Consider the following 14,967-nt stretch of genomic DNA (forward strand, 5'->3'; position numbering starts at 1 on the left):
CCTCAGAGCTGAAGCTGAGTTTGAAGCAATCAGCTCTGGCACACTTGCTGCTTCAAAATACTAATGTCCACCTTTTCCTAAAGTATGAAAGCACAAGAAACTATTCTGCGTTTTATCTGGCGTTGAGAAGAGATGATATCAGGGTAAGAAGATTCGGAAAGTAGTTGCAGAGCCAACCACAAATTTCATGATGGAAAATGCTGAAGCCTTGACAGCCGCTAACTGGATCCCACACGTGAGCACCAAAGAGCCTCGCTGCAGCTGAGTGGTCACACCACAAAACACTGGGAAAGTCTAATTAACACCAAAACTGCTGGCAGTCTTACCATAACTACATCACTGGCATGCCAGAGTCACTGAAATGTCATTTTCTGCAGCAGGTCACATTGAAAAATCAGGATTGTTCAGGCCAGCCTGGGTGAGGTTCTGCGCTGCAGACATTTCCAGCTTCCCTCTGGGAGGGATCATTCCGTTCTCCATCACTCACAGCCTGGCCCTGCACCGGCCACGTACCAACAGGGTGTGTTAACCCCACCGCCGCTCGGGGCCGGTGGCGGTGCTGGGGCAGGCGGCCGGGAGGGCTGCCAGAACTTTCCAGAGAGTTTGTTCCTGAGGAAAAAAGGGAGCAAAGTACACACGTTGGTTCCTTTACAAAAACCCTGAGACCTCTGCCCTTATACAAAGCTCCAGCGAATCAGCTCTCCCTGTGCACGGGTCTGACAGCAGGCATCCTGAAATCCCTTCTTTCAGCCCCGCATCCTGCGCGGACATCAAGGGAAAAGGGTGAAACCAGGACTCAACCAGCACAGCACCGACGTGTACGAGATACATAATGTGCAGGAACAGGATATATAATGTGTAGGAACGAGACCTTCTGTGGACTGCCACGGAGCACGTCTGTAACTCCCTTTGCCTTACGAGCAAACAGGAAAAAAAGCAGAGGAGCAGCCGGCAAAGGGGCTGGAGCACAGCGGGCACATCACTGCGGCATCGATGAGGTTTCTGTTCCTGATAAGCTAGGGGCTTTCTCTGTCAGAAGAGATCATATGGGTGAGTACAGATAACTGGCCTCCAAACTGCCATAGAAATATAAAGCATTTGTTCAGTTTCTTTATACTTTGCAGTGATAATTGTTATATAAATCCCAAAAATGTTCCTGAGCATTCTCAGAATGTAAAGTTTCAAAGTTTTTTTGCTGATGATAACCAGCCTTATCTCGAGATTTTTAAAAAGAAAAAGCAAGAGAGAGACTGTTTTAAATAAGAAGTTGAAGAATTGAGTTTAAGTGACAAAGTGCATCTCTCATCGCTCTGAGATAAGATACCCTGAGCATTATGTTCAAACATTGCTCTGGGCAAAGATTTTTAGACTTCAGGTCCTTTGGAAATGGTAGATAAGAGTTACAGAACCCACAGCTTTGTGAAAGCCATTGGTATGGCTTCAAAGTACTTGTCATCAGCTCAGAAAGACAGCATGCAGTAACCTCAACAGTGCTCAAAGCAGCATCACGGCAGCTAACCCAAGCGATGGCTTTTGGAAGGAAGCAAGTGTGTGTTTAAGCTGCTCTTCTCCAGGAAAAACGGACAGAAAATGGACAGAGAGAGCTCCAAACAACTCCTGTCCCTTCCCTCTCCACGCCAGGTTGGGGAGAACAAACAGTCCCTGTTTTTCATCATGTCTGTTCCAATTTTGGGAAGGAGATTCAGGCAGGGAATCCCAGCCAGAAGCATTCCCCAGGCTTCTTCCACCCTGCACCTTCTTCTGCACAGCACGTGGCACCTCACCATCCTTCCCCACCTCTCCCACTCTCCAGGGCCCACCTTTCTCAAGACAAGTCTTCCTAAACTTCACGCCAAAGCTCGCCCAGAGTTCAAGTGCTCTCTACGGCGTGTTCCTAGGATGCAGGCACGCGGCCCACCGAGCAGCGCTGCCCGCGCCGGGCCCGCAGGCAGGTCACGCTGCCCACAGCTCTCCTTCGCACCACGGCACATCCCTGCAACCACCCAGCGACTTCTGCACTTCCAACTGCTGAAAGAGGAAGACTGTGTATTAAAGGCAGTGTATTAAAAAGGGAAGAATACTTTCCAATGAAAAATCAGCATCCTCACAAAACAAAGTCCTAAAGGCACAAACCGGTGAACTCAATCGGAGCAGGTTACGAGAGTTAATCGGAAAGATTCCTGCGAGATTAAAACGAAGGGTTTCACTAGCGACCTAAGTTTCTGAGACAGCATTTAGAGAGCCTCAACCTGTACACTGGGAGCACGAGAGAGGAGGCTCAAGTGGTCCGTGATACGCCACGGTCCTTCAGATCAGACAGCACATGCCATATTTGCCTTATGTCTTTTTCCTGCAAGCTTATCTGCTAGCTTCCTAAATAACACTGTTCACACAGATACAGATCTATAAAGGGATATAAATACATGTATTTATATATATTCACACATTTTAGTCCCTGTAATAAAGGTCTACTCCTTTCTCTTCTGTGCTGCTGGAGCAGCTGCCAACACTGATGGTACTGGTGGCTGTTCTCAGAAGTAATTGTGTCTACACCAATCCTCCAGAGAAAGCAACAGAAAGCAGATTACTACCGAAAGGAGAAGCAGTTGGCTCAGTTCAGTCCCGTAAGTACTATATACAGAAAAGAAACCCCTTAGACACAAAGTCCCATCTTCCCTCCAGCTTGCAAACCAGTTCTGCTCAGCCCAGCTGGGCAACTCATCTTGGAGCCTACACAGCTCAACCAGGGTAACTCGGATAAATGTGAGCATCATCCAGACATTTACATTTGTAGGCAATAAACAACAGGCGGCATGCAAGGGTTTTGTTAGAGAAGTCAAAACAATTGATGGCTTTAACATTAGAAATGCGTCCTGATGTGGTAAAGTCAACATGCTAACAGAGGAGACGTACCTAACAGCAGGTTACTCCATTCCTGTGACCTAAGCAAACATGCGTCAGTTAGTTCAACACAAATTAAATAAAACACATCTGAAGTGCACCAAGACCACCAGATTCAGAAAAATGATTAATCTATGTTTACAATAAATACTTCCTTGCAAAGGGTTTTGTCCTATAACACAATGTATTTTCTTGGGAACAAGAACAGGGGTGCGAGAAGGAAGCTGCGATGCTTTGCAAAAGGCTTCGCCCACCGGGAAAATGAAAAGTTGCCTGTCCCTGTCTCTAAGTTAACACTAGCAGCAGATTGATAATCAACACTTTTTATTTAAATGCCAATCTTAGTTTCCTAGAAAAGGAGTGGTTATGGATTAGATTCAGCAGATTACTGTAAAGCCTCTTTTGGATCAGGATCAAATGTTCTTCAGCTTGTGAACATCTTAATGTAAAACAACAAGCTTAAAAGCAAGTCTTCAGCAATTCCTATGTGGCATCTACAGGGGCTGAAGAAGCAAACGTCTCCTCCCATATAGTTACACTCCCTGTCTGCCCTCTCGCAGCAATCAGGAGCACGGTTCAGAGAATTTGCTTTTGCACACTAGGAAACTTCAAAATGGACCTGGCAATCCATGACCACTCCTGCCAGGTCCCGGATCACAGCTACACAACGACACAGCAGGATTAACACGACGGTCGCGGGCTGTCCCTCCCCGGGACAGCGAACTACGGAGATCAAAGACCAGGACAAGGAAGATGCAGCAGAGGCTACGGCCAAGAAATTCAGGAGCTTTGGTCTTGAGGTTTCAACATGACCCTGTTGCCACTCAGAGAAAGAGCAGCCACCAAACAGTCAGTGCTACGACCAGGAGAAAGGACATCATAAAGGGAATACGTGGAGAAGGAAAAATGCTAGAGTACAGCTGACACTTTTTGAGTGATTTCTGCTCTTCAGGAATTGGAATAGAAACCTTTGGAAGAGTTTCTCCACTTGCTTGCCGGGGAAAGGCTGTCTCAGTAGGTATCGCCTGCTTTTTTAGTTTCTCTTCATCCTGTACTAACAGAGGACGTTCCTGTGTCTGCTTTCGTGGTAGAAGATCAAGAAAGACAGAGAGAGATGAACAAAAATGACAGATGGAAAGTGCCCAAAATGATACTTGGAGGTGTGCAAAGCATTAGGACAGCCTTCTTCTCAACGTAAAAATAAACCGCCCTGGAGAGCAGAGCCGCTGGTGGCTTGGGTCATACCAGCCTTAGAGCTACGAAATTGAGTCCCCTCTGCAGAGCTCGTGAACATCTGGATCAGGACCACATGCGTTTTGTCACAAACCTCTGGATCATGATCACAACGTGCTTTGCACCTGCCCTCCCCAAAAAGCGTATGCTCAAAACCTACTGAAGTGTTTTGGAATTGGAATGGTTGAGGAAAAAGTTTGAGGCATTAGAAATAGAAATGGGGTAGTACAAAACGTGGTCTCTGGCAGCTTCCTATTCTACAGTGCCCTTAAAAAATAGAGTTTGTTAAATATCATTGAACACCCAGACTGCAGTGCAGATACAAAATGCTTTTTCAAAGTTCTGACAACAGTATCAAAATTTCGATTGTTTTGAAAATTCTACTGGAACAAGTGAAAAATTGTTAATCTTAGAAATCCTGTGTGTGGAACAGGCAGGATGGCAGTAGGAGCATTGCAAACTCCTTGAATTTTCCTCCGCATTTTAGCACTTGTTTTTGGAGTCTAAAGAATGTAAAAAACCAGAATGAGTAAATCACCACACAGGATCATGCAAGGGCTCTAGCACTTCTGTTGAAGAAAGAAAAGATTGTGGACAACATTGCTGTTTAGTAACTCTCCATCCCTTTAATTTGCCTGACCTGGTCAAACCCAAGTGCACCTAGGAGAGGAAAAACCTGGCTCTAAGCTCTCTGAGTTGAGCTAGTCTCCTCTGATCAGTGCGGTATTTTGGGACTGCTTCTTTGCACACCCCTAAGTGATGAGTATCAGGGAGAAAGTAGCTGGGAGACTGGGCAGCAAAAGAAAATATAAAATGCAAGAGTAACATGATAATTAAAACAAAAAACGGAAAGAAAGACAACATAAAAAGAACAGGGTACAGTTAAACTTTCATAATTGCTTTTCTCTCCGAATACACGGTTATATCTTTCATGCAGCTTTTTCGAACCAGCCATGCACCAAAGTAAGCAAAATCGAAAGCTGCAAAAGCTGCAGCAGTGCAAAAGTCCTCTCGGAGTGAGTTATGAAACTACTTCATGTAGCCAAAAGAAAGAATGTTATCCAGCAGCTGCTGTTGAGTTTTTGCTTGGTGCCATTGCAATAGCAAAAGTCTGGTTCAGAAGCACATATCAGAACAGCAGCTTTACCTCAAGCCCACCAACCTGTCTCTCAGAAGATAGGACAGTGACTTTCTTGACCTGGACACACAAAGCGTGTTAAGGTTCAGTTGTCTTGCAATAAAACATACAGGAACAGCAGAAAAGCAGCCCCTGGCAAAATGCCCTCTGGCCACCACAGCAGGGTGAAGATACCACCGTGAACAGGAGAAACAGGATTGCTTTGCATCTTTAAGTGATTTACCATCCTTAAACATGTGCAGGTAAAGGAGAACACCCTCCCCGGTAGGTGCCCAGCGGAGATGCAGTTCTGGAAGTTCACAGCAGAACGTGTCCACCTTCACCTCAGAGCAAGACCACTTCAGAGAGGATCAGATTAAGAGGGAATTTCCAGAAATGCAAATCCAGGGCTGACACCAATTCTTGCATCGCTGTGGACCACTGCAGCCTTAAGATGGGAAAAGCCCACAGCACCCAGTTATTGTGAAGAGCAGCTCCCCAAGACCTCACAATGAGGTCACCATGCAAGAAATTCTTCATAATAACCAAGAGTATCCATCATTCCTGAACTGCAGTTGTTGAGTTTGAGAGCCCCTGCTCTATCCCACCCACACGTCCATAAACCACGTGGCCTCGTGGGCAGAGCTCTGCGTCGCTCTGCTGCCCAAATTCCTGCAGAATTTATGCTAAGACTCAGCAACCAAAGAGGAAAGCCCACCCATGTGTTAAACAGAGTAATTCAAAGCTGAACAATCAGCCCTCATTAGTTCATTCTGGGGGTTTTGTTTTTCTAGTGGGGGAAAAAAGGCCTGTAATTGTCATGGCTTTTATGGTTTTAGGAGCCTGTAGTAAACTTGGCCTTTAAAACCCCTTATACCTGTTCTAAAACCCCTCCATTCACTGCAAGATGACTTTTGTCTATAAAGTATCTCCCTTGCAGTGGTTTGAAGATGAAATGCAAGTTATCTGCAGCGCTGTGAGGAAAAGCTAGGCTCAAACCAGGAGAGACTCTACGACTGCCGCCACTGCAGCCAGGATGCAATTTTTCAGTTGTAACGAAAAATCGCGTTTAATATTTAAGAGACTGATTACCACAGGCTCGAACTACATTTTTTTCACAAGCTTCAAATCTGAGCGAGGTAACACCAATATTAAACAGAGAAGCTGTCTGTTATCCAAGAAGAAACCAGTTGGCAGGCAGATCTCTGCTGCTCCAACTCGGTTTCTTTGCAAAATTACCTTTTTTAAGGAAATTAGCAGAGAAACTGTGAATGTATGTGGCTACTAACATACAGGCACTGCTCCTGTGAGGAGAAAGATTTCCACCACGTATGAACAGCCCTGTTGTAGCCACCTGAGGAGTCTTCTTGACGCCTCCACAGCAGATCAGCACCTGCAGATCCTAATGCAAGACTAAACCCAATGACATACTGGATTAACTGGACAACAAAGTGACTTTTGAAAATTGATACTATCCTAGTGCTTCTCCACTGTGTTATCTGCCAAATTATCTCTTAAGTAGTAATTCCCTTTAACTTAGGTGTTTGGGTTTTGGGGGTTTTTTCCCGCATTTTGGGGAGATGCGTTCCCTGCCACCAGGAATAAGCCAGTCCCCAAAACAGCCATGTGAAATAAAGTCTAGCATCACGGCTGACAGCAATACTAGGAAAAGGAGCACCAAAACCAGGTGAAGGATTCCTACATTCTTTTCCACCCAAAAAAAAAAAACCCATAAAAAAAAAAAAAATCACATTTTTATGATACTACGACTAAAGCATCAATTCTCTTGAAGGCCGTTATCCATGTTAGAGGTCAATATTAACTATTAAAATTCAATAACTATGGGGAGCTGAGGCTGAATCCTAGGTTGCAAAGCTGTCCCTTGGAACAAGGCAGTGCACTGACACCCCCACGCCGCCGAGGTACTCACTCCATCCGCTCCCACGGGAATCTGCCCGTTGACGTTGAGGGTTCGGAAAGGGGAGTGAGTGGACAAACGTTTGTCCCATTCACTCGGCCGAGGCTCCGGGACGGACTCCATAAAATTCTTCTTCAATTCACTGATGTTGGCGTGATGCTTCTTTATTTCTTCTTGGGTCTTATCTAGATCCTATTAGTAAAAGGACAGGATAAATGAAGAGACACGGAGATGACACCTGCGATTGCCTAGGCTGCCGCATAGCAAAGCTGCGCTCAGCAGAGTTGTTGCCGACTTCCATCACTGTGCTCACACTGCAAACACACAAAGGGAGCGTCCTCTCTCCTCTTTCCTCTTGTATTAATTGGGATAAACTGCCATCGGCACGGAGTGGGGTCTCCTCCAGGAGCAGGATGTGTTCATCTCAAGCTATACCGAAAGAGATGACAGCTGAGGTGTAATCTCACGGGTTTTCCCCATATGGGATTTTTTTAAGTTGCAAGACTGTTTGAGTTATTTAATTTAATGTCTTTAAATTGGGAGGGGGTTCTTTCTTTTCCCTCTGCCAGCCTGAATATCCATGGGTATAAAATGCAATTAATATTTAAGAAAAAGTTTTCCCAATTTTGTTTATTCTCTTCACAGCTAATTCTCTTTCATCCTACCAGGAATTACCTTTGGTCCCAGAATACCCCCATTACCATTTTTTCCCCCCTCATCTCATCCCTCCAGGAGTTACCACAGGAGGTTTTAGACTTCTGAAATAAAGATGAGATGACAGCCCTTTAAAAATAAAGCTGAGAATTTACTTCATGTTGGATCAATCAAGAAACTCCTGCTAAAATTCTTCATCTGGAAAAAGCCAGATTTCTATTCTGTGATGCCAGTTTACAGCATAAATGCATGGACTTCAAGGCAAATCAGCTCTCTTCAACTTGTTTAAAAACAGCTTTTCCTTGCAAGCAAACCAGAGTTTGTTGAAAACAAAGCTTTTGCGTAAAATAGACATAAGCCAAACAACAACTTTTCTGGACAGTGCCAAAAAGCAGCAAGCCTCGCCCATTAGAAAGGGGAAATTAAAGTCAGTAAAAGCATCACAGAAATGTCACTATTTTTGTGCTTTTAGCTGTTACTCAGCTCATCGACTTCAGAAAATGGGAGAGCAAATGCATCCCTAAAGGAGGGTCCCCCCAGATAACTGCATCCCTGCAGCTTACCCAGGACACACCGCCCTCCCTCTGCAGGGCTAAAGCCCCAGATGCCTCATTAACAACATTTGCTCTTTTTGGCACAGTTCTGGGGGGGAAAAAACCAGTTTGGGTATCTGTCCCAGATGAAAGCACAAGACAAGTGCCTGCTAGTTAGAAAAAAAAAAGCACAAATAAGTCTGCTGGGGACTCCAGGGTAAAGCCCTGCCCGTGTCCAGGAGCCCTACAGCTGCTCCTGGTTTAGAGAAGAGAGAAAGACCACCTTGGCTATCCACCACTGCGCAGGAGCTGGTCCGGGGAGGGCTGGCAGAGAAGCTAAAGCCACGAGGAGCTACAACGGGTCTGGAAAGCATCTCGAGGAACAAGCTCGCTAAGCATTACCGCTTTTCCTCCTGTTTTGCCCTTTTTGTAAGAACACGGAGCGCAGGTTATCGAGCACGGAGCGTTAAACGGCTTTCAATAAAATCAAGCGGCAGCTTCGGGAGTATGAGGCCTGCTGGAAAAACATCTGATCTGCCAAATGCATGGATTTAAAAAAAAAAAAGAATAAAGGGGGTGAGCTGCTGCGGTCAGCCCTTTTCTAGGGGAGGGCTGGAGCACCTGCAACAGAAGCGGTGGGAAGGGCAGCGGAGAGGGAATGGGCTGGAGAAGGGGCTGGGTGCCAGAGCCAAGTATTGCACTACCAGGAAAAAGGGGTTTAGAAGCAATGAAAAAAGCTCTGTTTGGGGTTGGGGAGATGGAGCTGTTTGAGTTGGGCAAAAGAAAGCAACAGGCACAGTCTTTGCAGCGCTCTGGCGGCGGCTGAACCCTGCCCGTCGTGCCGCAGACCCTTCACTTGTGGCCAAAAGCTTAAGTTGTAGCAGTCAAAAAAAAAAAAAAATTTAAAAAAAAACCCCAACACCCAAAAGCTGCAAAATTTTTAAAATTGAGATTAGGAGAAGGCAGTTAGTACACTTCACTTGCAAGAGATACCACCAGGGAAACCCTACCAGCTGCTGGTGCTGCAATTTTGAGTAGAAACACATAACACAGAGTATCAGAAGCCACAAAACGTCTTCCATAACACAGTGTATTAAAAAAATAAAATATATGATTGGCGTGGTCTGTTCTGAGACCGTGCTTAGGCAAAACCAAGTGTAAAGGGCTCCCCAAGCCAAATGGAACAGCTGTAGCGAAGGGATGAAACAGCTTCTTGCGGCTCGCAAGCCACTCATGACCATCGAGCCCCCGTGTCAGCTCCAAGGGGACCTGGCGCCGATGCAGGATGAGGCCCGGGGGAGCGTTAAGGTGCTGCATGGCAAGCAAGAGCTGGGAGAGGGATTGCAAGGCTGCAATCCGAAGGAGAACTCACTCCTGTCTGAAGCAACGTGGACATCGCGGTGGCCTGAACACCATGGAGGTGACAATTTCACCTGCAGCTTATCCCGAATTTTGTGTTTTCATAGACTGTCTCTTCCCCCAGGAAAATAATTTATTTCAAGCAAGGAGATACCTGTAAATGACACCCCCCCGCCACGATTCACGCCACTGTGAGCAGCCAGCGGGTCCAAGAGCAGACCTGAGCACGCAGCTCTGCCAATCATGTATTTTGGGTAAATATGAGAGAATGAAAGTCAGAAGAGGTAGAAGGAAGAATGCCTGCAACATTGTCATGTTTACTGTCACCATGCAAAAGCGTATTTAAAAAAAACAAATAAAGGTCTCTCATGCAACAGCATGCAAAAACAAAGGCAGCAGCAGAAGAGGAAGAAAAAGTTCAGCGCAGATGCAGAAGGTCTAGGCAAACGCAACTGAAAAAAGCTTCAAGTTCATACAAACCTCCAACATTAAATTGCTATGCCTGATATAAATGTTTTCACCATCTAGCCTCTTTGATCTTTTCTGTGAAAATGAAAGAAAAGGGGGAAACAAAAAAAAAAAAAAAAAGAAAAGCACAAAAAATTAAAATGTTGTTCTTGCGGGATTGACAAATTGGCAAATTAAAAAAGTTAACTCAAGGTTGGGAGTGCAGCGCTGTGCCAGCGTGGGGTGGGGAACCCGGCCTGGGGCCACCACCAGGAAATGGGGGGTTCTTGCTCATGGAGAATGGGGAAATGCAATGAGTCCTTTAAAGAGACAGCTCCCGGGGTTCCACGGCTTTTGCCTTCATTTATATCGCTCGCCACAAAGAGAGACTTTACCGGTTTTCTGTGGAAGCCTTGCATGAAGTCACAACTTCATGTTCCTGACAGCGATGCGTGCCCACCCCGGTGTACGAGGCTGTACTGCCTGGTGTAACTTTCACAAGGTCTCAGTGTGCACAGTAACTAGGTCTTAACCACCTCTCCCATCTTGGATATGTCCCCTATTACTTAATCAGTATCAAAAAAGCATTATACTTTTTTTTTTTTCCCCACTTCCTGGAATGCATACTATACAGTTTTCTTTGGTTTTTACCTAAATTTGTTACAGAGAAGATAAATTTTATCAATCAAACCAAGTGGGTTTCTCTCAAACATTCAACATGCATAATTTTAGCAATCAGACTGTCTATGGGACAAAAAGCTGTTCATTTTGAAATCAAATATTTGATAGTTGCAGTTTCAAAAAACCCCACAAAAACCCAACCCAAAGCACATGAAGTTGGAGCACTGTCTTTTTAAACAGGTTACAGATGCATGAATGATATGGCAAATTTGTTTGGTGAAAGTGTAAAATGGCTAACCTTCCTCATTCTTATCAGTTCTTCCTCTTTTTCTGCAGGCTGCTGCTGTTGGGCAGTGATAAAAAAAAAAAAAAAAAAGTTGTTGGTTCATTTAACTATATTGAACCTCACTGTTTAACCTTAAAAAAAAATGTGAGCAACCTAACTGAATTATTAGCACAAACCTGGGGCTGGTCACCATTCGTGGTGGGTACTGTGACCTCAATGTGCGTTTTCCTCACCTAAATTTAAGAAATAAATTGGTAAAAACATTTCTTGTTAGTAGACCGTTTAGTTTCAAAACACAGCTGCATAAAGTTGGTTTTGAAATGCTGGGTGAACATGCAAAAACCAACATGCAGTCCTCCGGAAAGAGTTAATGACACCGCAGCTCTCTGACAGTCTGTTAGTTACCAGCACATTTACAATAATTCCTTCAGCTTGAGAATTATTTGCATTTGAAACCAGTGCTCTCCAGTGCTTCTGAAGAAAGGCTTCCCATTTGCATTAGCTTTGCTAGGCAATGTTTTCAAATTTCATTTGCAGCTGGATCGCCCAGCGAAATCGTACCACAAGCAACATGCTCAAATTAACACAGACCTCAAAAACAGAAAATTATTTGTTATGCACAGGTATTATGTTCACAGAGTCAGTAAGAAGAGACCTAGCTACAAAACGAAGCCTAACATCACAAATTAAGTTCTTTACTGTCCGTAAGTAGAGAGCCAAGATTGTCCTAACACTTTAAAGGAAAGTATTTTAGGGAAACTGGATTGCCAAATACTCCAAAGGCAAAATCATTGGTGGGTGTTAAAAGAAGTGATGCAGCTACATTTGAGAAACAGGGTAAATCTGGCACGTTCAGATCCACAATTTCCTCCCACATCTACATTTAAAAGAAAAAAAAAAAAAATCCAGTGTTTAAGCATTTAGGAATAAACCCTGTAATAAGTGAGATGGAATGAATAAAATTTACTTGTTCTCAGTGTAATGCTAGGGAGGGTGAGCAGCTGTGCAGGAGAAGCATTACGGGAACCGTGTGCCACGATGCACCATCCAAACTGCCAGCCTGAATATCCCTTCGGTATTTTCATTTAAAAATTACTGGTCACACAGGCCACGAAATTTTTTGAAGCAACTGTCTTTTCTCCCCCTCCATCTCCCAGCCTTCATTAACAGTGATCTCCCCTGGAGTATGTCATACGAGACCCACTGCGTGACGTGTTAGAGCAAAAATGTGGTACCAGTAATGCTGAGAACAGCTAAATATTCAGAGTAATGTGAAAATTGTATCTCAAGGTGTACACCTCTGCTGCAACACTGGAAGGGTTCAGTCAGTAAGATTTGCAGAATATTAAGGACACTGTAATATAAACAATAATTTTGCACATTATTTTGACTTATGAGAACAATACACATACATCAACACCAGCAGAGGTCTCAGACATTTTTAGAAAGATCAAACAATGTTTAAAAAAAAAAAATTAAATTAAAACAATCAACCCCCCAAGATCTCAACAGCGCCATTCAAAAGTTTTAGTCCAATTTGCAGAAACATATTAATAGCTCTCCCAGAGAAAGCCTATCAATGTAAAAAACATCTGCGTTCAGACGCTGCGCACAGATCCGTATCACTGATTTCACTGAAATTGCTCCTGCTGCCGTACCAGGAATCAGCAGAGACAGCCTAGCGATGGGTGAGCCCTAAACTCAAGTACCATCAACTCGTGTGTGTGCAGTTCTTGCCAGTTTTTTTAACCATATATCAGCAAGTTGCATTTAGTTGGACTGCAACCACCAAAACCCAGCCACCCTGGACCTCCTCCTTCCTTGCACCCCCAGGGTCAGGGCTGGGATCTCGCTGGGACCCAGACCCCCCGTGCCTCACTCCCACCCAGTGCTGGGGGGGGATTAAACCCCTTGCTGCCTTGGAGGGGAAGGGGCACACTGCTGCTGCTCCAGGGTGGCTTCTAGAGCCAATGCTTCAGCCTGGCACAAGCACAGCCTCTCCCAAAGAGGCTCTGGTCTGACATACCTTTGATGCATCGGCTGGCTCCGGCTTGGCTTTCGCCGGTGGGATTTCTTCACGTCTCACATCAGGTTTCACTATTTCCTTTTCTACTTTAGATGCAGCGACTGCGTCCTTCACACCGGGCTTAGCTGGGACTGGTTCTGCAGTGTGGCTCTGAGCAATGGCCGGGGCAGAGGTGGGACGGGGGCTCCTCTCAGGGGTTATCACAGCCACTGCTGAGGATGAGGGAGAGACACAGACAGGGACAAGGGTCAGAGCAGGCAGCGTTTCTGAAGCGCTAGGCAAAGTCTTTCCAAATTACAGTGCTGTCGTGTAAAAAGAAAGGGAGGAGGAAGAGGAAAGAAGGGAAAAGAAATAAAGATGTTGAGCAAAGCAGCTTGTGCATTTAGTACGGGAAAGTTGAGATTATTTTCTTTATGGTTTAAATAAAATGAAACCCCACAACAGATGGTTTACAAAAAGCAAGCTTGCACTCTGCAGAGAAGCCACACCAGAAAGGCAAATCTATTTTTGACACTGTGCCATCAATTTCTGGGTCCTTCACACACAACAGACACAGAAGTCCATCCCAGTGCAGCCATTAAAATAGAAACACTTACAGCTGAAGTGAGTTCTTGACTCACTGGCATCTCCTCATCCAGAAACGGATAGCTTCTGGAAGGGCAACAGAGGCTCTCCCCTATCTCCCCAATCTTTTCAGCAAAAAAATAATCAACAAGAATTGCTCTATAAAACTTCACAGCAACTTCCAGGTGGGTTTCAAAGCAGGCTGGGGCTGCGTGTCCAAGATGAGTATCTCCTGCTGCAGCCCAAGGCAGCGCTGCGAGAAGATACCCAGCATCTCCAGATCAGTGACAGTGCAGAAATGAATAACATGCTGCCAAAAAGTCATCTTTCCAGAGGATGACGGTCTTAAATACAAGCACTAGGTACACACAAAATCAACTGCCTACTCCTTTGACTCATGTATTCCCAGACAGTTCCTAATCCCTGAAGAGCCCAACATCTCCAAAATATTCATGGAATCATAGACAGGTTTGAGTTGGAAGGGACATTAAAGACCACCCAGTTCCAACCCCCCTGACACAGGCAGGGACACCTTCCACTAGCCCAGGTTGCCCAAAGCCCCATCCAACCTGGCCTTGAACCCTTCCAGGGAGGGGGCAGCCACAGCTTCTCTGGGCAACCTATGCCAGGGCCTCACCACCCTCACAGGGAAGAATTTCTGCCTTAGATCTAACCTAAATCTGCCCTCTGTCAGTTTAAATCCATTAATCCTCATCCTATCCCTACACCCCCTGATCAAGAGTCCCTCCCCCCTTTCCTGTAGTCCCTTTAAGTCCTGGGAGGCCGCTCTAAGATGTCCCCGGAGCCTTCTCTTCTCCAGCTGAACCCCCCCAACTCTCTCAGCCTGTCCTCACAGGGGGGTGCTCCAGCCCCCCGAGCATCTTCGTGGCCTCCTCTGGCCCCGCTCGAGCAGGTCCATGTCCTTCTGATGTTGGTGCCCCCAGAGCTGGACCCAGCACTGCAGGGGGGTCTCATGAGAGCGGAGCAGAGGGGGAGAATTCCCCCCCCTCGCCCTGCTGCCCACACTGCTCTGGGTGCAGCCCAGCACACGGGTGGCTTTCTGGGTTGTGAGTGCCCGTTGCTGGCTCACAGTCAGTTTTCCACCCACCAACACCCCCAGGTCCTTCTCCTTGGGGCTGCTCTCAACCCACCCATCACCCAGCCTGTGTTTGTGCTTGGGATTGCCCCTGCACATGGACCTTGCACTTGGCCTTGTTGAACTCCATGAGGTTGGCATGTGCCACCTCTCCAGCCTGTCCAGGTCCCTCTGGATGACACCCCTGCCCTCCAGCGTGTGACCGCACCACA

At 45.8% G+C, this 14,967-nt stretch overlaps 1 protein-coding gene across 36 annotated transcripts in view; it reads right to left on the reverse strand.

The window, feature by feature from the left end:
- EPB41 (erythrocyte membrane protein band 4.1) overlaps window positions 1-14,967 on the reverse strand; it is an 87,508-nt gene that overhangs the window by 16,577 nt on the left and 55,964 nt on the right. For 11 of the 36 annotated variants that reach the window (XR_012632243.1, XM_074894605.1, XM_074894609.1 and 8 more), the window contains 5 exons: window positions 13,096-13,307; window positions 11,246-11,302; window positions 11,082-11,126; window positions 10,196-10,258; window positions 7,182-7,361 (listed from right to left, as the gene is read on the reverse strand). Coding sequence is in view for 35 of the 36 variants with exons in the window: in XM_074894605.1 (XP_074750706.1) it covers window positions 7,182-7,361; window positions 10,196-10,258; window positions 11,082-11,126; window positions 11,246-11,302; window positions 13,096-13,307 (557 nt within the window). In the remaining variant the exon portion in view is untranslated. Of the gene's footprint in view, window positions 1-3,015; window positions 4,924-4,950; window positions 5,333-7,181; window positions 7,362-10,195; window positions 10,259-11,081; window positions 11,127-11,245; window positions 11,303-13,095; window positions 13,308-14,967 lie in introns of those variants that run through there. The other 25 variants (XM_074894633.1, XM_074894624.1, XM_074894625.1 and 22 more) reach the window with 15 other exon arrangements.

This window comes from Strix uralensis, chromosome 25 (assembly GCF_047716275.1).
Source record: "Strix uralensis isolate ZFMK-TIS-50842 chromosome 25, bStrUra1, whole genome shotgun sequence".
NCBI classification, from domain to species: domain Eukaryota; kingdom Metazoa; phylum Chordata; class Aves; order Strigiformes; family Strigidae; genus Strix; species Strix uralensis.